Below are 23,299 nucleotides of genomic sequence, written 5' to 3'. Positions count from 1 at the left end.
TATGTTTTGCGAAACAATCTTAATATGAGAGTATTATCATGTTGCTTTTTCAAAGGTGAACGATTATAATAAAAACGTAAGGACTAAGGAATCATCCTTTCATTAAATCAAGATACGTATACAGGATGTGGTATATTCATGAGCACTATGTAACTAACATATTTGCTGCGAATCGCAACACTATACGTGGATATCTCGTGGATCTCTTTCAAGAAACATTGGCATAAATACAATTTATATTCTTTGGGTCTATCGGTAAAGCCACGTAGATAGAAAAAATAATACAATTTACATCGTGGATTTAGAGCAAACTTACCAAATCCACCTGAGATCTGCTAAAATGGCTCCAACTACACTATGGGAACCTCATTTGCCAGTAAAAATATGATAATTGGTTTCAGTTTTGTTGCCAGATAGAAGGGTAAAAAACCAATTATCAATGCATACATTATCAGAGTTATGTCTTTTGTTTGTATTATGACTGCAGGTATTGTGGTCTATGCAAACATGACTCCTTGTAAAAAGGTGTCAGTTTTTGTTGCCAGATAGAAGGGTAAAAAACCAATTATCATATTTTTACTGGCAAATGAGGTTCCCATAGTGTAGATGCTTGCCCCGAGCTCTCATACTCTGATGGTGCATTGTCTTTGAGTTGTGCGCCTTTTGGCGTCATCTGGTCCAACCCATGTGAGACTAGGCTCTAAGGAAAGCTGTCTCGGGTGTGGACCAATCAACTTCAAGGACAGTGCACATTATCAGAGTTATGTCTTTTGTTTGTATTATGACGGCGGGTATTGCGGTCTATGCAAACATGACTCCTTGTAAAAAGGTGTCAGTTTTTGTTGCCAGATAGAAGGGTAAAAAACCAATTATCATGGCTCCAACTAATCAAGGACTGTTCCCACCTCCGATTATTACAGTTGCCTACGTACGGTACGAAAGAAATCCAACATGCATACATACAGCTGGCATTAGTTTCACTACATCAGTGTGTTCTGCTGCTGAGAGTCTTATCAACGGTGGGGCAGGACACATCTAGTGTGGCAGAATTTAATTAAAGATACCCCCAGCACCTCAGTGTCACGTGATACATATACTTCCTATCCTCTACATCCCCGTGGTTCCTTTAGCTCTTTCAAATAGGAAAATTAAGGTCAAATTAAATTGTTTGTTGTTGTTACTTTTCGTACGTTTGTCTGTCCTCTTTAAAGTGTTTCGTCTCCATATCTTTTTGGTTGGTCTCTGCCCTTGTATTTTCTATCCGTGTTGTCTGTGCTTTATTTCATGTGATCCATTCTGTCTGCTGTCATCTCTCACAATGGCTAAGCCCGCCGTTATATTTTTCAAGAGCACGGTATGCTTCACCGTTTTAAATCGGAATATATACCTGTGTCCTTGGTTCTTACATCTGATTTTCAGGATATAATCATAGCTGAGCTTAAGTTACATCTTTTGTTGTATATTTAACTTCTTTCGCAACTTATTTAGCCGTCCGTGCTAATAGATGTGGACAGAGAAAGCAACACCATCCCCTTGCCATATCCCCGATGGCTGGCAGATCAAAAACACGCTCTGTAAATACAGATTTACTACTATGAGCCAAAAATGTCTGTGTGTCCCGCGCGTGACGTCACTCCACGTCGACCAGCCTCCCTCAATAATCATGAACAGGTTACGTCCTCCACATGGACCCCCCCCCCCCTCATTAATAATCACGAGCGGGTGATGTCACTCCACATAGGGGGGGGCGAGGCGCCTCCTCCCTCCTTCTCAGCGTCTACTTAGAACCCTCACTACAAAGGCAGAACCCTCACGTCACGCGATATCCGTAGCGCTATTGAGCTGTAGAAGTAATAAGGACGTCATGATGAACAAGGGATTATAACCTTTAAATGAAATGTGTCACCGCGGCCTTACAAATTGCACACGAATGGATGCAATGAATATCACGTCGCGGTCTGCCGTGAAATAAAGACCTTACCCTGTGGACAAATAAAAAGGCCAGTTTTCTTTTACATGTATGCACTCATGATTTAATTTAATGCCCTTTATCAATCTACTGCTGGATGAAGGCCTCCCCATACTTCAATCATTGGGGTTGTTTACACCATACAGTATTTCACCAACCAAGTCAGTATGGGTCAGTGTATAAAAACAGTTTTAACAGACTACAATGCCATAATGGTAACAGGTTTATTGCATATTCTTAGGTTTTTTCGGTAAGAATATGAATCATTGCGGTCACGAAAGCTTCAAATCTAGGTTTATTTCAGCCATTTTGTTTACAATAGCACAAAGAAATGACAATGTCCATTAAAGTGCAGGTGTACAGTCAGTGTAGAGAATGGCATCGATTACAACACTGTCCCTTTTGAAGAACAGTATAAATTCAGTGGATGTTGGCATCAGCCTGTTATTTAAAGCTTATTACGGGTGCATTTACAGGTTCACATATCAAGGAACCGATATTTCAAACACCGTGCTAGCTTCAGCAGCTTGAATAATTAGCGCTGGTCAGTGTATCATGATTATACTTCGTGGGTGAAATTGTAGAGACACTTGTTTCTAATGACACTTTCAGGCATTATAATTTAATGACTAAATAATACAAAACGCTAATGCAATACCCCTAATTTCAATAATGTGCCGTTAATATGTAAGAATATTGTGCCGCCCCATGATGTGTGGACCAGATGTCACATTAAGATATCTCAGAGGTAGCGTTGTGATGTCTGCTTTCGTGAGCAATTCTCAAACACTTAAGGGTTGTTACTGTTGTTACTGCTCTGAGAAATATCCGAATGGTTTATTTGTCTCATTCCATCGTGCTGATAGCAAACAAATATATTTTAAGGTGTTCAAATAGCGAATCGCTGCAATAAAGAAGCAAGTTCAAAAGCATACCGAAGGCCTAACATCTAAGTCAAGCATATCGAAGGGTGCAATGCACGGCGTGTCTTTGCTTCGTGCACCGAGCACTCAAAGGTCCACTGGGGCACGCGTCTCAGACACCCTCCACAGCGGGCAGCGCCAGCGTTGACCGAGCGCACAAACCCGACGCCGTGAGACAGAAGTGCCCAGTGGGACAGCAGTGAATCCCGTCAGAGCAGCATATCGCCTGCAGGCACACAGCATAGCAAGGCTCGTTATAGCGAACACGCGGTTCAACGACGAATATCCCTTGAATCGCATTCAGCTCACGTGGGGGAATGCCCTTCGTGCATGGGCGAGTGGTGATGTCTAGCACAATGCCCAGCAGATGCCTTGATCCACCCAGCGCTGATGTTCACGCGATTCATCTATTTTAGGATAGTTTGAACTCGTCTCGCTGGCAGCACAGGTCAAGGTTTAGCCACACATTGACAGCGATGTTGCGTGGCTCGGAAATCATAGGCGGAGTTTCACTTGTATATTTGGTGTGGGGGGGGGGTCAGGGGTCTGCTTAGTCCCCCACATTAGGAATCGCGAGTGCATATAAGTAATTCATTTATGTATTATCTCAATTGTAAACTATTGAAAAAAATCATAAATGTGTCCAATTTGGGGAGGGGGGGGGGGCGTTTCCCCCCGTGACCCCCATCCCGCAAACTCTGCCCATGCTAGGAGTCAAACCCAGGTTCCTGGGATTGCATTGCCGAGGTTGTGAACTGCACCATCACAATGCACAGGGATTTGCGCGTTTACATTTGCATTCTACTCCCCTCTACCCCCAACGTTAAATGTGCGTGGGTACGACCATTCCGACCTTGGTGCCACTTTAACATTCATCTTCAAATCTGTGGAAATGGGTCTGTGGACCGAGCGCTGGCCGAAGCTGCTGCTGCTGCTGTGAGAGGCTCTCACGTGAGGGATGTTGCAGCAGCCCCAGCTGCCAGTGGCGAGGCGACAGCAGGTCTGGCCGTCTCTGCAGTACTGCCCGCTCCCGCAGTACACCACGTGAGCTCCCACAGCGCCCGAAAGCGCAGCCTCCTTCTCCACCCAGGGGATGAGCGCGGCTGAACTCACGCACTGCCCCCTGTGGTCACCGCTCGACACGTGACACTCGCTCCCCGCGGGGCAGCCGCTGTTGTCCACGCAGCCGCCCTGCTGCTGCTGCTGCTCACGGCTCAGGAAGGTGGCCACTTGGGGGGGGGGGGACCAGCAGAAATGTGAATGTTGTATCTGGTGGTGGTGGTGGTTGGTGGTGGTGAATGCATTATTTACTGGACTGTCATAATTTCCCTTTCAGACCTTTGTCGATTCATACTCTTTGGTTCTTTCGGTAAGGTCACGTAGAAATAAAATAAAACAAATCACGACGTTTCGATCGCAACAGAAGCAACCGTCATCAGGTGGGACAACTACAGCAAGAAACAACTGGTGAATGATGGTGAAACAAATTGGTGAATGATGATCGATCACCCGCCACCGTTTCAATCACGGGGGTTGCTTTACCACACTTCACCGCACTACTAAGTGCGGATTCGTAAAGGGTGGATTTGCCAGGACCAGTTCAGATCGCAATTTTTCACCGGTGTTAGCCTTGGCTGAGAATCAAACTCAGGTTCCAGGATTCATGGACACATTGCGACGACCACTGCGCCACCAGTCTCCCATTTCAATACATTAATATATTCCTACCAGTACTTTACGGTATACACGAAATATTATCAAAAAAGTTTATCAGAAGTTCCATAAATATTTAACAGCAATAACGAGCGTAAACAAATTAACGAGTTATAGGGATGTGAAACAATGTGCTGGATATGTGTGCAGGAATAGGTATGCAGTGCAGGCTAAGTTCATTAGCAAATTACCAGGGTCCTGAAATTCCGCATCGGGGAGGCAAAGGTTGAGTCCTCGGAAGGTGGTGCAGGTGGATCCTTTTCCACAGCACGATAGGCCGTCACCACAACACGAGCCCTGAGCAAACATCACAGCACATCTCAACACAAAGACGCTGCTTGTTGCAGATGTTCATGGTTCAAATGCAAGCGGCCGCCCTCATTAATACTGCCAGGTGTATTGAAATTTTTAAAAAATGTGCCCTCTGCTTTAACAGTGAACCTTAAAGATCCTGTGATGTCGTTCACGTGATCCAAATTTGAAACGTTACCCGCAATAATCATCACCCGCTACTGTGCAAAATCCTGGCAGGTCCTTCATGACATTGATCTACGAGACCCAGTGAGGTTTTCCTGGGTAAATAAATAGAATGATAAAAAAGACACTAACAGCCGATAAGGCGTCGTAAAAGTTGATTTATATGAACGGTGCGGACATATCACGTAACGAACATGAATGAAGAGAACCGTGTTTAAGAGTAGTTGTTTTTACAATCCAAAACTTTTGGATACCCATTCTATATAACCGGGAATTTTTTAGATTGTTCATGAATTTTATATTGTAAATAGATCATTCGTAGTTATCGACGTATGTTTCAATTTAGATACATTCAATAGGTTAGGAAATGTTATTTCTGAGTTAGTATTTTTGGTAGGTTAGAACAAACTTTATCCCTCTGATAAGTTTAATTTGGTTTACCACTGATAAATATATTTCACTTTTTATTGCATTGCAGCTGCTGGTGAAAAAACACAAGAAGATTCTCAACTAGCATGCTGTAAAATACATTTCGCTGCGTTCATTAACGACCCGTTGACCTCCAGACACAATTGTTCAGACCTGTGGCTGGCGGGAGGGCTCGCAGCTCCCTCCCAAGCTGGGCAACGCACCTCAGACAAGGGGCAGCAGCGAGATTCTCCGTTGGCCGAGCAGACGGAGCCTGCGCAGGAGCTGACCGTGGAGACTGTGGCAGAGATGGCCTGAGCTGGAACTGTGGCCAATTCTCCCTGTGTCTCGCCCTGGCTTTCACCCTGCTCAGCCGACGGAAACCGCACGCAGCAAGCCAGGCAGATGATACATTTATTAATTCGCTACGAACAGGGAACTACTACAGATCACATCTTTCAGCAATATAAGCGTACAAACTTTCCAATGTAACAGTTAATAATAATAAGCATTGGTGGCAAGTGTTCATTTTATATATATTTACAAAATTTATGTCCTGTCATGTCTCTCTCGCAAAGGAGCCAATGAACTAAAACAAACCGATTAAATAGTATAAATGAAAGACATGCATTGAATTACAGCATTAACGATAACAAATTAGTGCATTCTATAAAAAAAATTGTAGCGCACTATATTGTGACCTCTTTTTAAACCAGCTTGCCTCTTCTGCCCAGCAGCAAGTGTATCGGGGAAATTTCCAGCAGCAACGCGATACGCAGAATCGACCATCGGGGCAACGGTCGGCAGACACGAGGGCACAGAGCCCGGCTGCCACCAGCACGAACATCAGCGGACGTGGAAGAGCCATAGCGATCGCCTTCTCGCTGAGCCCAAGTGAGAACACAGCGCTGATCCACCGACAGGCTGGGTCCTTATAAAGGGCACGCTGGCATGAGCCACCAGCTTATCGGCGACCTTCACCAGGTCATGTGAACATCCTCAAATGCTGTTTGTTTAACGAATTGTACAATAAAAGTTGCTTTTTGAGTCACATTAAATATTTATCATGCTGCAGCCACTTGTTTTTTTATGGAAATTGTTCATCTAACCACAGCTTCCTTCAGAAGGCAACACTATGTTGTGTAATTATGATAATAATTGCGGAACAGTGATTTTAATTGAGGAAGCAGACAAGTACTGCAACTCACAAGATGGAGTCACGACATTTTGAGACGAGGGCACCAAAACTGCCTTTAATGACAATATTTGAAAGCAAATTAACCCTTAAAACGGCTACAAGCATCTATATAAAATACACTTTATACTTGATGGTCTAACTAATTTTACTATTTAGCAACTTTATAGTTTGTATTTCAACGCTTTTAAAGCTGTTTTGTTTCGAACTACCGATATTGGTCATTATCAGCTACACAACCACATAGTTCTAATTTTTTTATTTTTGCATCAACGGTGGCAGAATTATTTAAGCTATGGTTAGGTATGGGCATAATGTAATAAACCAAAGGTTGGCCATGTCATTGATGGAGCTGTAAATACTCCTAACATTTAAAAAATATTACAAGAAAAACTAACGTAAAAATATAAAATCTGATCCCTGTGTAGGATGTCCGTGTACCATTTGTTTATGAAAATTATTTCAATATTTTGGCTGTTGTTTCAAATATAATATACATTTCAATTAATAGATGTTAAATTGTAGCATATCTGGCAAATGTTACTTTATTTTTGTTATAAACGTCCCTTATTTATCGAGGAAAGCCTCACTGGACATCTGGATAATCTTTTTTACGGGCGAGGTCTGCTTCAGTTTTTTTCAAATTAAAGTAACAGCAGCGGTGGCTTGTGTCTTAAGTTTTGAGGTATCAACACGTGCAGGTGACCTAAACTGGCAATGCGAAGACAACGAACGCGTGATAATGTCTAACAATGATCTCTTTCCGCCAGACCAGTTCTCTTGGTGGGGGGAATGTGCCGATGAAGTCAACGCCATCGCATTACAATTATAGTATTCAATTCAATCACCAGCGCAACACTCAAGAATCCACGGCCGACTACGGCCTCCACAAACTGGAACCACCAATGAGTAACAACACTATCCAGTTTCTGTAAATGCATGCTCGACAGGGCAACCACTACGGAGCATTCATGCTCATTGCGGTGGGTTTCCTTGACTTATGCATCTTGTCCACTGCCAATGGTAGCACAGTAGTACGGGAGAGATTATGAACGTGTCACCAAAAGAAAACTTATTGAATGCAAGGTGAAAAACCACCTGAACTACCCTCCCCTATTTAAACCTCAAGAATCCCAGCACACAGTGTGGCGATTGAAGGCAGAAAGGGGGGAGTCGGATTGCATGGGAGCGATGGACGCACCTGCACTTGGGCAGATAATTTAAGGACGGTAGAGTAATTGAATACTATAATGGGATTGAATCGAATTGAGGTCATGTTCAACATTTTAAATAACAATAACCTACAGGTACAGTCCGTTGTTATTGCACTGTGCTGGGTGCATATATCTCCCCACCGTCACTCGGCCATGACGTTAGCTGGTGCTGGGAATCGAATTCGGTTAGCTGAGATCATAGAATTGTGCTATTGCTACCCATTGCTACTCATTGCTGCACCACTCTCCCCGTGTAGCCTTAACAGACTGTTTGGTGCAAGTGTTGTTAGCGAGCACCTATGAAGGCCGACACGGCACACGAGGGGGTGTGTGGCCAGCACCACGCCCGGCCGCCTTTGTCTCCCCAGTGGCGATGTTTATCCACCACACCAGGTACTCGTTTGAGGCTGAGTCGACCTGGGGGAGGTCCAGAACCGGTTCAGATAATCGTCACCGGTGTTGGCCGTGAGCGGGAATCGTACTTGGGTCACCGGGTTCATAGCGCGGCGTAGCGCTAACCGCTGCACCACCGCTCCCCGCGAGCTACGTAAGACGCTCATACACAAACACACCTGCAAATACCACTTCACAGACAGTCCACACTTGTCTACATTTGTAGAATTTATCAAATACGTAACCAGCCTGACAAAAATTGGGTCGTGCAATCACCAATATAGACTAACGCATACGTTTATGCACTTTAACTTTCTGCGTGCAATTTTGCTTATACAGCCATCCCAAAATATAATTATTATTATTTTGCTTAACCTAATGATGGATGTATTATTTGATTAAGGGTGTGGCTAAACTGCCGGCTCGTGCTGTGTGGGCTTTCTCAGGAGGGAATCTGTGTGTCCAGGTGGCCCACGCCCTCTCCTGGGCTCAGTGAAGAGGCAATCGCCATGCGTCTCTTCCTTGTGCGATTATTCGTGCAGAACAACATTTTCCCTGTCTCAAACATAGATGCCGCACGGTAGGCTTTGAAAGACCGCAATAAATATTTCCACAAATGTTTACGTGGGTCTGCAACAGAGCTCGGCAGCATTTAAATTGCTTAATGAAGCAAAGGAAATACGATATGATTCTGACATAATTGGACATTGTATTACATCAATTTTATTTTAAACACAACGCATCGCCATTGAGACATTCAAAATACAAATGGCTCCACCAATGTAAATATGTGCTCCATTATATCACGGTATTCGTGTTTATGGAGGATCTTTGTCCAAGTAGGTGATGGGCATTGATGTCGGTGATTTACACTCCTGCCCCAGACAAAACAGAATCCTGACATCATCAGGTCTCTTTGCATGCCCAAACAAGACAATTAATTAATTGTTGGTTTGCATGATTATATGGTCATTTATATACTGTCTTCTCCAGGTTGATGGAAGGGGATGTTCTTGGCAGAGTATGAGATGGGTGCGATGACAATATAATAAGCTTGTGCCGGATGCCCCGCGGGGGGGGGGGGGGAATTAGACGCCCATGATGTCTCCTGGCCAAACCCCATTTAGACTCAAAACAAAAAGTGGCCAGTGACAAACAGCACTCTTTATTGAATTGAGCAAGTACTGTATAGAGGAATTTGGGTACGCATAGACGTTATGGGGGAGGACACTTTTCTGTGCGGGGGGACATAGGTTTGGATTAAATCTGGGGCACCTTTCCAACAGTTGCCCCTTGAATCTCTACCAATGGAAGCACATCATTTATAGCCCCATGTTGTGGAATAATATTCACGCATAGCTACATTCAGTAGGTTCCAATACGTTGCATTGTTTTTGACCTCTTACACCCGTGGCAGTTATCTTCTGTTTATTTCTTCCGTTTCCATAGCCCATCAACCCCCAACCCCTTTGTTTCACCCTGTGGCCTCTCACCAGAATGACTCAGACACCACATTTATTGAGCGTTTGTTGGTACAATCTTTATTTTTGGTAAACAAAAGTACATTAGTTAATTGCCTCAAAATTATCCCATTTAGTCTTTGCAAAGAGCAAGGTGTTTTTCGTGTTTTTTTTTAATGTGAATTGCTGAAAATAACAAAGCACGCAAAGAGCAGTCGAAGGGTGCAATGCACAGTGCTTCGTGCGCTGAGCACTGTAATGCCCACTGGGCACACATCTCAGACACCCTCCACAGTGGGCAGTGCCAGGGTGGACCAAGCGCACAGATCCAATGCAGAAGTGCCCAGCAGGACAGCAGTTGATCCCGTCAGAGCAGCATATCGCCTGCAAGCAAACAGGATAGTAGGTCTCGTTATAGCGAACACGCGTTCAACGACAAATATCGTTAATCGCATTTAACTCACGTGGGGGATGCCCTTCGTACCTATCGATGCACGCAAGGGAGTGGTTTGTCTAGCACAGTGCCCAGCAGATTCCTTGATCCACCCAGCGCTGATGTTCACGCGATTCAGTGGGTCATCTATTTTAGGCTGAGTCCACCAGGGCTCGGTTCAATCACTATTTGCCTTTGATGTGCATGGCTAGGAGATCAAATACATTGTTTCAGGGATTGTAGTGCGGAGAGTTCACTGCACTATCGTCATGCACAGAGAGGTGCGCTTACACATTACTCGACATTCTGCACTCGGCATGAATAGCATTCCTTATCGTGCCATTTTAACCTTGTTTTCAACTTTGGTGGAGTACGTTGGTATAATAAAAATGATTTTGTACTGTACTACAATTGATTGAGTGTGTCTCAATCAAAGTTATATGACAGTATGGTTAGGTAATCCAATGGTGTGCAGCGGGTGTGAATGAACGCATCTATTCGGCAATTATGTATTTATACTGATTAGGATTTAGGATCAATGTAAGAGCAATACATGCCAAAGGATTAATTGATATGTTTACAACAACACATTACTGTATATATATATAAAAAATATATATATATAATTTCACTGACATAAATGGTGAGTGTAGAGTGAGAGAGTGATACGGGATGTGAAACAGTTCTGATGCAATTACCAGGGTGCTGGAATTTTGCATTGGGCAGGCAGAGGTTGAGCCCCTGGAAGGTGGTGCACGTGGATCCTTTTCCACAGCACGACAGGCCGTCACCGCAGCACGAGCCCTGAGCAAACACCACAGCACCTCGACACATGGCCTAAGTGGTAGCAGTGGACGCGCTTACATGATCTCGCAGTTGTGTGTTTGCGCTCGATTCTGAGGTGCAAGGTTCGAATCCCACGGCTGCCCTATTGACCATCAAAGTACACGCCGTCCGCTTCGCAGTGGACGTTAATATCCCGTGATGTCATTGTTGTGCCGGCATCATGGTTTTAATTTTCGAAATTTGAAAATTAAATGTAAATTACCCCGTCGAGATTATTAATAGCACTGACAAACTGGCAACGCCTCGACAAAGGTCATTAATCCAGAAAAATGTGGACAAGCCACACGACGAACATGCATAAACAGTACTGAATTAAAAATTGTTGCCTATTAAACAAAAAAAAATCGTACATTGTACTTTGTGATTTCAAGTATTTAATTTCAGCTTCTGGTATGAGAACACGATAAATATTCTCAACTGAGCATGCTGTAAAATACAACATTTTGTTGCGTCCATTCACAGTCCGTAACCTCCACACACAATTGTTGAGACCAGTGGCTGGCCGGAGGGCTCACAGCTCCGTCCCAAGCTGGGAAACGCACCTCAGACAAGGGGCAGCAGCGAGATTCTCCGTTGACCGAACAGATGGAACCTACGCAGGAGCTGACTTTGAAGGCTACGACAGAGATGGCCTGAGCTGGAACTGTGGCCAATACCCCCTGTGTCTCCCTCTGGCCTTCACCCTGCTCAGCCGACAGAAATCACACGCAGAAAACACAGGCGGATGATGTATTTGTGCATTTGCTCGTAACATGCAACTTCAGTACCACGGATAACGTCGTGCAGCTATATTCGTGAAACAAATCCCAATGTAAGTGTATCGTAATGCTCAATCGTCGCCGTTATTTTTGTCCTTTTTCTTCATTCTGCAAATTGCGACATTGCATACTCATTGCTGCAGTTAGGATCCCGTTTGTAAATGAGCTCAAACAAACCACCGACGCTGAATTAAGGAAATACGTTGACTTGAGCACACAGTAGTTGTATTGTTACAATTTAAAAATTAACTTGCCTCTCCTGCCCAGCAGCAAGTGTATCGGGAAATTCTCCAGCAGCAACGCGATGCACAGAATTGACCATCGGGGCAACGGTCGGCAGACACGAGGGCACAGAGCCCGGCCGCCACCAGCACGAACATCAGCGGACGTGGAAGAGCCATCGCGATCGCCTCCTTGCTGAGCCCAAGAGAGAACACAGCGATGATGCACCCACAGGCTGCTGCCCTTATAAAGCGCACGTTGGCATGAGCCACCAGCTTATCGATGATGAGCACCACATAGTGTGTACATCCTGAAAAGGATTGGGGTTTTTTATCTTCAGGGAGGCACTTTTGACTTTGGGATGACATGGCCCTTTAACACCTGATGATGATTGCTTGTGTTGCAGTCGACACGTGATAATATTATTGTTTGATATTTTTATTATTTTGTTTACCTTCTACGTGACTTTACCGAAAGAACCAAAAATATGAATCCCTGCAGTCACGACAGCTTTAAATAAAAATAAAACAGTTGTTATGATGTTCGACCACCAAATAGATTCCTATTGCAAGGAATCAAGTCTGCATTAACCACACATGTTTGTGGCAAAAAAGGCAAACAAACATGCTCTAATAATATACATTGTCTTTGAAACTGATTGGCCTACACCAGAGACAGCCTTCTTTATGGCCTTTCAATGTTTTTTCAAAATGGACAATATAATTATATTAGTTTATCAAACGAAATATCATCGTTTAACCATATTATGGCAACCATCGTAAAATTACATACATTTATAATTCTGCAGACTGATTGCAGTTTATTGCAAGTCATTAAACAACCGTGGCTTGTGCAAGGCAGCAATATGTTGGGTAATTATGAAGACGGCGGAACAGCGATATTATATGAGGAAGCTCAAGCATCAGCCACCGCAACCCACAAGGTGTCCTTACGCCATTTTTAAAGCAGAACATCATCGCAGTGAAAAATGTTGAAAGCAATTAAAATTTAAAAAAATGACTAACCTCTATTAAAACCTAGGACGGTATGTTTATATGCGGTGGTCCAATTATTTTCCTATACCGCAACTTTCTGTTGTGTGTTTCTACACATTGAAAACTGGTTTGTGTTTAATTACCAGCCTTACTCACCAGCGCACATGTACAGTAGTTATACTGGTAGGAACCTTCTAGTTACACCAGCCCACAGGGGATTATTGTGTCCGTCCGTCCGTCGTGCATGCAAAAATGGGAGGGGTGGGGCTGGGTGGAGAGGGGAGGGTGGGGAGGGGCTGGGTGGGGAGGGTAGGGAGGGGCTGGGTGGGGAGGGTGGGGCTGGGTGGGGGGTGGGAGGGGTGGGCTGGGTGGGGAGGGGCTGGTCACCCCATGATGCCCTTATAAAACTCAATGTTTAACCTACTCACGCCGGCTTGTGCCCGCCCTCACAGTCGGGCATATTTGCGGAATACACCACGCCGCCGTTGACCCTGGCCATTCACTGAGCAACCCAACGTTCCTACCAGCTCCCTCCGCAGGAATGTGCTCTCTAGATTTGAAGTTTTCGTGACTGCAGGGATCCATACTCTTTGGTTCTTTCGGTAAAGTCACGTAGGTAGAAAATAAATTCAATCACTAATGAAATAATTATTTTATTTTATACCTACGTGACTTTACCGAAAGAACCAAAGAGTACAGGTAGTTCTCGTTAAAGAAAAACATTTTCTTGCTCCAGGAGTCCGAATTGACCCAGCAACCTGGATAGCAAGTCCGGTGTGCTAACTTTATACCATGGCAGCACCATTGTATTCAAGAGAGAAGCTCCTCAATATATTATTTGTGACCATGAGTGTTGGCAGTGCTGCATAAGCACACATTGTAACGTTTTTACGAATGTGTGTTTCGTTATATACGTTAAGCAATGTCGGTTTGTCTTCAGCGTTGTTACATTTGTTTATTTTAATTGTTTGCAGTTGGATTACGAACAAGGCATTATTCTGCCACACTTGCATACAATGTTGCAAAATTACTTAAACTGTGGTTGTGTACGTGCATAATAAGTCACAGGATGACCACGTTATTGATGCAGCTGTAAAGAGCTTTTAACAGACAAAAAAAACATTATAATTGGTTCTTTACCCTTCTATCTGGCAACAAAACTGACACCTTTTTACAAGGAGTCAAAGGTGTCAGTTTTGTTGCCAGATAGAAGGGTAAAGAACCAATTATCATATTTTTACTGGCAAATGAGGTCCCCATAGTGTAAAAAAAACATTATCAAAAACTACTCCACATTTAAAAACGTGATCCCTGTTCAGGCTGATCGTGTACCCTTCGTTCTTGTTCGTCATTGCCAAATATATTTCCAGAAATAAATGTAGTTGTGCTACTGATATCAGGTCATGAGATGGATGACTTTCCATTTAGAGCTCTCACAGCAATGCAGCATCACCCCATGTTATGGAACAACCTATGAAATACACCACAGAACTACACCTTGAGGCCAATTCTATTTCCTTCTATCCCCACTAAGTAATACGCTTATAATACTTCGGACACTATATTCTTAGGTTTTTTCGGTAAAGTCACGTAGGTAAAACATTAAAATTAATGAAAGTAAAATAAAATAAAAATCACGACGTTTCGGAGGCAACACAAGTCTCCGTCATCAGGTGGGACCGTCACAGCCAGATTTGCTGCATCAAGTGAGGCAATGATTCAAGATGTAATCCCTTAAAAGCAAGTTGAGGGGGGAGGAGAGGGGGGGGGGGAGCTCATCAGAATGTGGTAGCCAATGAATGGAACGTATCGGGAGGGAGGGGGGCAGGGCTCAAAGACGGCACGACGTGCCACGTAGAACGCATCAGGAAGGGGAGGGAAGGCGGGGCCAAAAGAATGCACGACGTGGTACACGAGAGTCGGCGGCGTGGACGTGGTTGTGCGCAAGCAACTACTGCTGCACACGCCAACGCATTGGACAGAGAGGGGGAGGGGAGGCCAAAAGAGAGTGTGGGGTGCAAGTGTACGTGGACATGTGTGTGTACAAGCACCTGTTGATACACATGATAAAAAAGAACGAAAATGTCCATGTTTATACCAGTGCTGGCTGAACAATGAAGAGAGTACTGTTAAACACTGGGGATGTTAACACTCGGTAAAGTAAAGTAAAATAGTGCCTGTCAGATAAGATGGTCCAAAAATGTGTAATTAAGTCTTTTTTGCGTGGTTGATAACATCTTTCCAATGATTACTAAGTTTGTACCCATCATCACGGTTGAAATTATGTCTGTGTTTGTATATTTGTATGGCTTCGTGTACAAACCTTTGATGGTAGCCAGGAGGTTTGCAGAGAACCTTGGTCTCGGAAAAGACAATTTCATGAGAGCCCACCGAGTTGTAGCAATGATCGGCAACGGCCGAAGAATCAGTTCTGCCGTGTTTCAGATCTGACTTGTGCTCGCGGACACGATCAGAAACATGACGTTTCGTTTCTCCAATGTAGCAATCACCACAAATGCAACTCAATTTGTAGACTCCAGGATACTGTAAGTCAGGAACGACATCCTTCACAGATGGAATCAGATCACGGATTTTATGCACCGTACTGAATCGGACTTGGATCTTATGTTTCTTTAGAATTTTGGAGATCTTTTTGGTCACGCCTGCTATGTATGGTAACGTGATAGTTTTGGTCGGAGTTTCATGTGGCTGTTTCTGTGTGGTGGGAAAAACAGCTTGGCGGATAGTGCGGTCAGAGTATCCGTTCATCCTGAGGGCCCGATGTACATGTCTTAATTCACCGGTCAGGTGGTGTTGGTCAGAAATGCCATGGGCTCTGAGGTATAGCGTTTTAATGAGAGAATTCATTTGAGATGGGTGGTGGTGGGAATCCGGTTTCAAGTAGGAATCTGTGTGGGTGGCTTTCCTGTAGACAGAATGTCCCAAGGATCCGTCAGGCCTCCTCTTAAACAGAATATCCAAGAATGGTAGTTTACCGTCTTTCTCCACTTCCATGGTGAATCTGATGGATGGGTGTCTAGAATTGATGTGGTCCAAGAAGTGGTTCAATGCTGAGAGGCCATGTGGCCAGAGGACGAAAGTGTCATCCACATACCTCTTCCACAGGGAAGGACGCAGGGTGGATGCCTGGATGGCGTCTGATTCAAACTTTTCCATGAACATGTTGGCTATAACCGGTGACAAGGGGGAGCCCATAGGGGTACCCTCATTCTGTTTGTAGAAGGTGCCATTCCAGGTAAAATAGGTGTTGGTGAGGCAATGCCTAACCAGCGCAGGTACATCAGAATTCAATCCATGTTGGACTAAGTCCTCAATTATTGTTAGGGTGTCCGGTACTGGGACTTTGGTAAACAAAGATACTACATCAACGCTGACGAGGATGTCATCAGGAGATAGTACCATGTCCTTAACCATAGAGACTAATTGGGTTGAGTTGAGTACTGCCGAAGAGGTCTTGCCTGTGAAGGGGAGCAGAGTATCTGATAGAAAACGGGCTAGTTTGTACGTAGGAGAGTTTATCGTCGACACAATGGGTCGTAGCGGGGTGCCTTCTTTATGGATTTTGGGAAGACCATAGAGTCTGGGAGGTCTTGCCGCCGATGGTTTTAGATAGGGACGTTTGCTTGGTTTGATTAGGGAAGTCGAACTCGTGATGATACTGTTGGTTTTTGTCGTTAGGCTTTTAGTGGGATCGTTTTTAATTTTGGAGTAACTCCCATCATTAAGAAGGTCCAGGATTTTGTTGTTGTATGAATCTTTATCCATGATGACCGTGGCATTGCCCTTGTCTGCCGAGAGGATGACTATATCATCTCTCTTTTTTAAGTCTGCGAGTTCAGAGCGTTCGTTTTTGCTGATGTTACTAGTGGGTTTCTTAGCATTCTTAAGAATAGTAGCTATTTCAGCTCTTGCTACATCCGCATGGATGTGTCCTATGCCTCTGAGGGCTACATCAATCTGAGAAATCATATCCTCTACTGGTATATATTTAGGGGTGACGGCGAAATGTAGTCCTTTGGCCAGTACCGTTTTTAGATTGTCAGAAATTGGGATGTTACTCTGATTAATCACGGTCTTGTTAACATCCAGCTTTGCGATGTGTGGCTCTGGTTTCTTTTTAGATAGGAGGTTGAATTTAGAAATCAGGTTAGCTTTGCATTTGGCTGACATTGAGTCAGCAGAAGCAGAAGTCATGTTATCAACGTGGTTCCAATCAGAAGGTGACATTTTTTGTGTTAACATTAAATGTGTTTGTAAGAGAGTCTTGTCTAAATTATCGAGTTCAGATCGGAGTCACCTTATTCTCTCCGAGATTAGTGATAGGCTAGCTTTAAATAAGATCTGTTTAGAGTTCGGTGAGGACACAGCAGCGGATGTGAGTGTGAAAGCGATGGGTATTACCTTGTTATCGCGGCATCTCTTGAGGAAGGCCAGCGTCTCGAGAAGCTGTGACTTCTTAATGATGGGAGTTACTCCAAAATTAAAAACGATCCCACTAAAAGCCTAACGACAAAAACCAACAGTATCATCACGAGTTCGACTCCCCTAATCGAACCAAGCAAACGTCCCTCTCTAAAACCATCGGCGGCAAGACCTCCCAGACTCTATGGTCTTCCCAAAATCCATAAAGAAGGCACCCCGTTACGACCCATCGTGTCGACGATAAACTCTCCTACGTACAAACTAGCCCGTTTTCTATCAGATACTCTGCTCCCCTTCACAGGCAAGACCTCTTCGGCAGTACTCACTCAACCCAATTAGTCTCTATGGTTAAGGACATGGTATTATCTCCTGATGACATCCTCGTCAGCTTTGATGTAGTATCTTTGTTTACCAAAGTCACAGTACCGGACACCCTAACAATAATTGAGGACTTAGTCCAACATGGATTGAATTCTGATGTACCTGCGCTGGTTAGGCATTGCCTCACCAACACCTGTTTTACCTGGAATGGCACCTTCTACAAACAGAATGAGAGTACCCCTATGGGCTCCCCCTTGTCACCAGTTATAGCCAACATGTTCATGGAAAAGTTTGAATCAGACGCCATCCAGACATCCACCCTGCGTCCTTCCCTGTGGAAGAGGTATGTGGATGACACTTTCGTCATCTGGCCACATGGCCTCCCAGCATTGAACCACTTCTTGGACCACATCAATTCTAGACACCCATCCATCAGATTCACCATGGAAGTGGAGAAAGACGGAAAACTACCATTCTTGGATATTCTGTTTAAGAGGAGGCCTGACGGATCCTTGGGACATTCTGTCTACAGGAAAGCCACCCACACAGATTCCTACTTGAAACCGGATTCCCACCACCACCCATCTCAAAAGAATTCTCTCATTAAAACGCTATACCTCAGAGCCCATGGCATTTCTGACCAACACCACCTGACCGGTGAATTAAGACATGTACATCGGGCCCTCAGGATGAACGGATACTCTGACCGCACTATCTGTTTCTCCCACCACACAGAAACAGCCACATGAAACTCCGACCAAAACTATCACGTTCCATACATAGCAGGCGTGACCAAAAAGATCTCCAAAATTCTAAAGAAACATAAGATCCAAGTCCGATTCAGTACGGTGCATAAAATCCGTGATCTGATTCCATCTGTGAAGGATGTCGTTCCTGACTTACAGTATCCTGGAGTCTACAAATTGAGTTGCATTTGTGGTGATTGCTACATTGGAGAAACGAAACGTCATGTTTCTGATCGTGTCCGCGAGCACAAGTCAGATCTGAAACACGGCAGAACTGATTCTTCGGCCGTTGCCGATCATTGCTACAACTCGGTGGGCTCTCATGAAATTGTCTTTTCCGAGACCAAGGTTCTCTGCAAACCTCCTGGCTACCATCAAAGGTTTGTACACGAAGCCATACAAATATACAAACACAGACATAATTTCAACCGTGATGATGGGTACAAACTTAGTAATCATTGAAAAGATGTTATCAACCACGCAAAAAAGACTTAATTACACATTTTTGGACCATCTTATCTGACAAGCACTATTTTACTTTACTTTACCGAGTGTTAACATCCCCAGTGTTTAAGAGTACTCTCTTCATTGTTCAGCCAGCACTGGTATAAACATGGGCATTTTCGTTCTTTTCTATCATGTGTATCAACAGGTGCTTGTACACACACATGTCCACGTACACTTGCACCCCACACTCTCTTTTGGCCTCCCCTCCCCCTCTCTGTCCAATGCGTTGGCGTGTGCAGCAGTAGTTGCTTGCGCACAACCACGTCCACGCCGCCGACTCTCGTGTACCACGTCGTGCATTCTTTTGGCCCCGCCTTCCCTCCCCTTCCTGATGCGTTCTACGTGGCACGTCGTGCCGTCTTTGAGCCCCGCCCCCCTCCCTCCCGATACGTTCCATTCATTGGCTACCACATTCTGATGAGCTCCCCCCCCCCTCTCCTCCCCCCTCAACTTGCTTTTAAGGGATTACATCTTGAATCATTGCCTCACGTGATGCAGCAAATCTGGCTGTGACGGTCCCACTGATGACGGAGACTTGTGTTGCCTCCGAAACGTCGTGATTTTTATTTTATTTTACTTTCATTAATTTTAATGTTTTACCTACGTGACTTTACCGAAAAAACCTAAGAATATGAATCCTTGCAGTCACGACAGCTTCACTTCGGACACTTCCTACAATAGAGAAATCCATTGCATGGCAAAATAAAGAAGAAATTAACGTAGCCTTCAATTGTTGGAATATACAGAATTAAGTTCAAGTGCACGTTTTTTACGTATGGTTTTTTTTACGAAGACATCGGTGACCGTGCTGGAACCATCAACTCGCTTAACATAATTGTTCAGTTTTCATCAAGGGCAACTACCTATATTTGAACCCAGCAGTGCACCTTTAAGTGTTAACCCATCATATTCACAGGTTTTCTCCTCTTACTCAAGTTCCACCCATGTCCAAAACGCTCCTGAAAATAGGAATGGGCTAAATCCTCCCGCGACGAACATGACTGAAAACGTCTTGAAACTGGTTAAACAATATAAGTTATCTACATTTATATAAATTGTATGTTATAGAAATCCAGTGCCATGCGTCTGACCACTTGTCAAACATTATGTAGCTTGTGTGTAATACTTGCACATTACACATTTTTATTCTCGCATCATATCATTATGTTGCATACAATGACTTGCGATTCGTAACCACAGTATATTGCAAATTGATTGATAGTTTCACTGTTATCAGCTCCGTAACATAGTTCCCATTTTTTTACGTGCCATAATTTCTCAAGTCGTGGTTGGGCATGTGCATCGCGTAATAAACAACAGCGTGGTCATATCTCATTGATGTGGCTGCAATTACCCTTAACGTTTAAACACATTAAAAACGTTATATAAACATGTTAAATATGTTCACTGTTCAGGCTGCTCCCATACAATTACGGTTTAAATGTGAAATTAGTTTGACTTTAACAGAGTTCCATACACTCAAATTAACCACAATGCGTATTTGTTGGTTCTAACGACCCAATGTTAAAATATCAATGCATGTGTAAATAAAATGAACAATTTAACTTATTTATCCAGGAAGGCCACGATTAGGTTTCCGTTTAAAAAAAAAATATCAATACTTGCAGGGGAAAACTGAAATATGCAAAATAAAGCAATTGCATATGAAGCCATGTCACTCAAACTCCGAAAATATGTTGATGCATATTCACAATATTTACTTTTTTTTTAATAGAGTGTGATTGTATTGTCTGACAATTATATACAAGGCTTCAAGCTCAGATGCTAATCTAATTAATACTGCAGATGTATTAACCAAATACCTTTTGCTTCACAGTAGATGCTAACAATCCTATCAAAGTTCAACAAAAAAAGAGCAAGGCAGGTGGAAAATTACCTGTAAATTGGAAAATTAGCTGAAACTACTGCAGAAAAAAACATCACTAAAATATAGCATCTTCGTGACGAAATACTAAATCTACTAATAATTTAATTGAATGTGTCAACCGGGAGAACAGGAGGCACGGGATATAAATATATGCACTTTTCCTAAATCACACCATCCTTTACAAGACACAAGTTAATGTGCTCGTCAGCCACGCACGTCGCAGACACCATTTGAGTTCGTCGCTCAGTGTGCAGTCACTCGACGGTCTCCGTGCACGTTGGGAAAAGTTTTACTGCAGCAGAGGAGATCATTTGTGGTTAGGAGGTGGCGCGGTTCGTCCACTAGGGGCGTTGGGGCGTTACCCCACCAAGCAGTTTGAGATGAGAACCCGATTAAGTAGCAGCCCTGACAAAACTGTAGTATCGTACTCTTTGGTTCTTTCGGTAAAGTCACGTGGGTATAAACAATAAAATAAAATAAATCACGACGTTTCGGGCGCAACACAAGCGTCCGTCATCATGTGGGAAAGCATGGCAAGCATGGCCTGCTGCTGATGCAGACTGTTTTAAAGGTTTGAAATGGGGGTATTATCGTAACCTTGAAGAGCTGACGATTATGTTGTTACCTCTGCAAACTGGAGCCATTGAGCCACCACTGAGTATAATGTCAGTACATTACGATTGTCACTTTTTTATGTATAAATTCTGTTTTTGCATGGTATTACAGTACACCGTACAGTACTTGGTATTACAGTGCACTGCACAATACCTTAAACAATCTAGTATGCACTTGACGGTAAAATATTTGGTATCACTTAAACACTAGGTGGGGCTGTGGCAGAGTGGTTAGCGAACTGAGTTTAATTCCCAATCACGGTTAACATCAGTGGCAAGTAATACCAGAACTGGCTCTGTGTCTTCCTTTCACCAACCAAACCCTAGACAATTATGGTCAAAAACCCCCATTAGAAAAAGACATAGGGAGACCTCCATCTGACACGATAGGTGGGTCCAGATGTCTTGTGACCCCTATTTCATTTTTAAATACTTAACATTTTTGGAAGTAATAAATAATTAAAATGTATAATGCACATTCCATCCTAGGATCCCAATGCGCAATGCATGGAAAGCAGGAAACAAAAATAGAACCAGAGCAACCGGCCATACTAAAGAGGGAAGACCACTTAAAAAATATGGGTTTTCAAAGCAGACTTAAATATATCTATTGACTCTGATTTCCTGATTTAAAGTGCCAAGACGTTCGTTCCCGATCACCAAAACAGCGCAACATAGACATTGGAGTACTGAGTAGTTGGAGATCAGAAGCTCTTAAGGACCTTGATGGAATATAAATGCATTAGTTCCTGCAAGTAATGTGGGGTGAGCCTTTTTCAAACTTTCTAGGTTAATAGTAGTATATTAAAACCCGTTAGGAATTTGGCCGGTTGACAATGAAGAGATGAGGACTTGTTTAATGTGCTTACGGAAAAGTGTACGTGTGAGCGCTCTAGCAGTTGCATTCTGAACAAGCTGGAGTTTGCCCAGTTCTGTGCTCGGTATCCCAACCAGGAAGGCGTTGCAATAGTTGAGTGGGGATAACACAAAAGCATGGACCGATCTCTCCAAGTCAGCATGTGACAGGAAGCGACGCATTCTGGCAATATTTTTTAGGTGGAAAAGGACATTTTAACCAGCTTAGATATATGTTCCTCAAAGGATGATGACTGGTCAAACTGAACACCAAGGTTTCTGACCTCCCGTGTGGGACTGACATCGTGACCATCAATCGACAAACGTGGCGAATCAGTTTTAGAAAGATGCAGAGGGAAGCCGGTGAATATGGCTTCAGTCTTGTCAGTATTTAGCAGCAAAAAGTTTGGCGCAACCATGAATGAATTCCTGTTAGTGATGCAGATAGCACAGCAGATGCTGTTGCATAGTCTGGTCTTAACCGGATATAAATTTGAGATTTATCTGCATAGCAATGGAAGGATAACCAACATGTTGGTGCAGAATTACCATTAGTGCCATGTAGATGCAAAAAATGTGATGGGCCAAGCACAGTCAGGTTTATTTAAAACAAAAATGAATATGCAAAGGGGAAAACATATTCGGGGTAAATTAATTGGGGGGTCACACGACATCTGAACTACGTTGTACATTACATTTTATACGCACACTTATGGAAAACCCCCAATGAGTAGACATTGCATGTCATTTACTTTTGGGGAAATCTTCAACGTACCAAACGGATACAATTGCTTAGTCATGCAATCCCTGATTAAGCCTGCCACGCAACACGTGTTGCAACCGAGCTTTAACGTCCTTTGTGAAACATTTATGGTCTAAGCGTCCAATAAAATGTCATCTCAGGATGCCTGCATGACTT

At 43.6% G+C, this 23,299-nt stretch overlaps 2 protein-coding genes across 2 annotated transcripts; both read right to left on the bottom strand.

Moving 5' to 3' along the window:
* Window positions 1-2,246: 2,246 nt before the first annotated feature.
* On the bottom strand, window positions 2,247-6,540 carry LOC144721664 (progranulin-like). Its single transcript, XM_078599483.1, has 5 exons — window positions 6,212-6,540; window positions 5,715-5,855; window positions 4,797-4,902; window positions 3,844-4,121; window positions 2,247-3,118 (listed from the first exon to the last, which is right to left on the bottom strand). The coding sequence occupies exons 1-5, from the start codon at window positions 6,356-6,358 to the stop codon at window positions 3,005-3,007; spliced, it is 786 nt and encodes a 261-aa protein (XP_078455609.1). The 5' UTR covers window positions 6,359-6,540; the 3' UTR covers window positions 2,247-3,004.
* A 3,266-nt stretch (window positions 6,541-9,806) lies between these two features.
* LOC144721656 (progranulin-like) lies at window positions 9,807-12,348 on the bottom strand. The gene is made up of 4 exons (XM_078599472.1): window positions 12,044-12,348; window positions 11,574-11,714; window positions 10,884-10,989; window positions 9,807-10,136 (listed from the first exon to the last, which is right to left on the bottom strand). The coding sequence occupies exons 1-4, from the start codon at window positions 12,188-12,190 to the stop codon at window positions 10,120-10,122; spliced, it is 411 nt and encodes a 136-aa protein (XP_078455598.1). The 5' UTR covers window positions 12,191-12,348; the 3' UTR covers window positions 9,807-10,119.
* Between the last annotated feature and the right edge of the window lie 10,951 nt (window positions 12,349-23,299).

Source organism: Lampetra planeri, chromosome 12 (genome assembly GCF_965212315.1).
Source record: "Lampetra planeri chromosome 12, kcLamPlan1.2.h2, whole genome shotgun sequence".
Classification (NCBI taxonomy): domain Eukaryota; kingdom Metazoa; phylum Chordata; class Hyperoartia; order Petromyzontiformes; family Petromyzontidae; genus Lampetra; species Lampetra planeri.
This window is presented reverse-complemented; position numbering and strand designations above follow the sequence as displayed.

Bases quoted from the DNA above. Each gene is read 5' to 3' on its own strand.
- LOC144721664 (XM_078599483.1), bottom strand. From the start codon at position 6,358: ATGGCTCTTCCACGTCCGCTGATGTTCGTGCTGGTGGCAGCCGGGCTC. The intron at 5,856-6,211 runs GCAAGCTGGTTT...TCGGCTGAGCAG, and splicing joins CTTGCTGCTGGGCAGAAGAG to GGTGAAAGCCAGGGCGAGAC. The intron at 3,119-3,843 runs GTGAGAGCCTCT...GTGTGCCTGCAG, and splicing joins GCTGCTGCAACATCCCTCAC to GCGATATGCTGCTCTGACGG.
- LOC144721656 (XM_078599472.1), bottom strand. From the start codon at position 12,190: ATGGCTCTTCCACGTCCGCTGATGTTCGTGCTGGTGGCGGCCGGGCTC. The intron at 11,715-12,043 runs GCAAGTTAATTT...TCGGCTGAGCAG, and splicing joins CTTGCTGCTGGGCAGGAGAG to GGTGAAGGCCAGAGGGAGAC. The intron at 10,990-11,573 runs GTGCGTTTCCCA...GTGTTTGCTCAG, and splicing joins GCTGCTGCCCCTTGTCTGAG to GGCTCGTGCTGCGGTGACGG.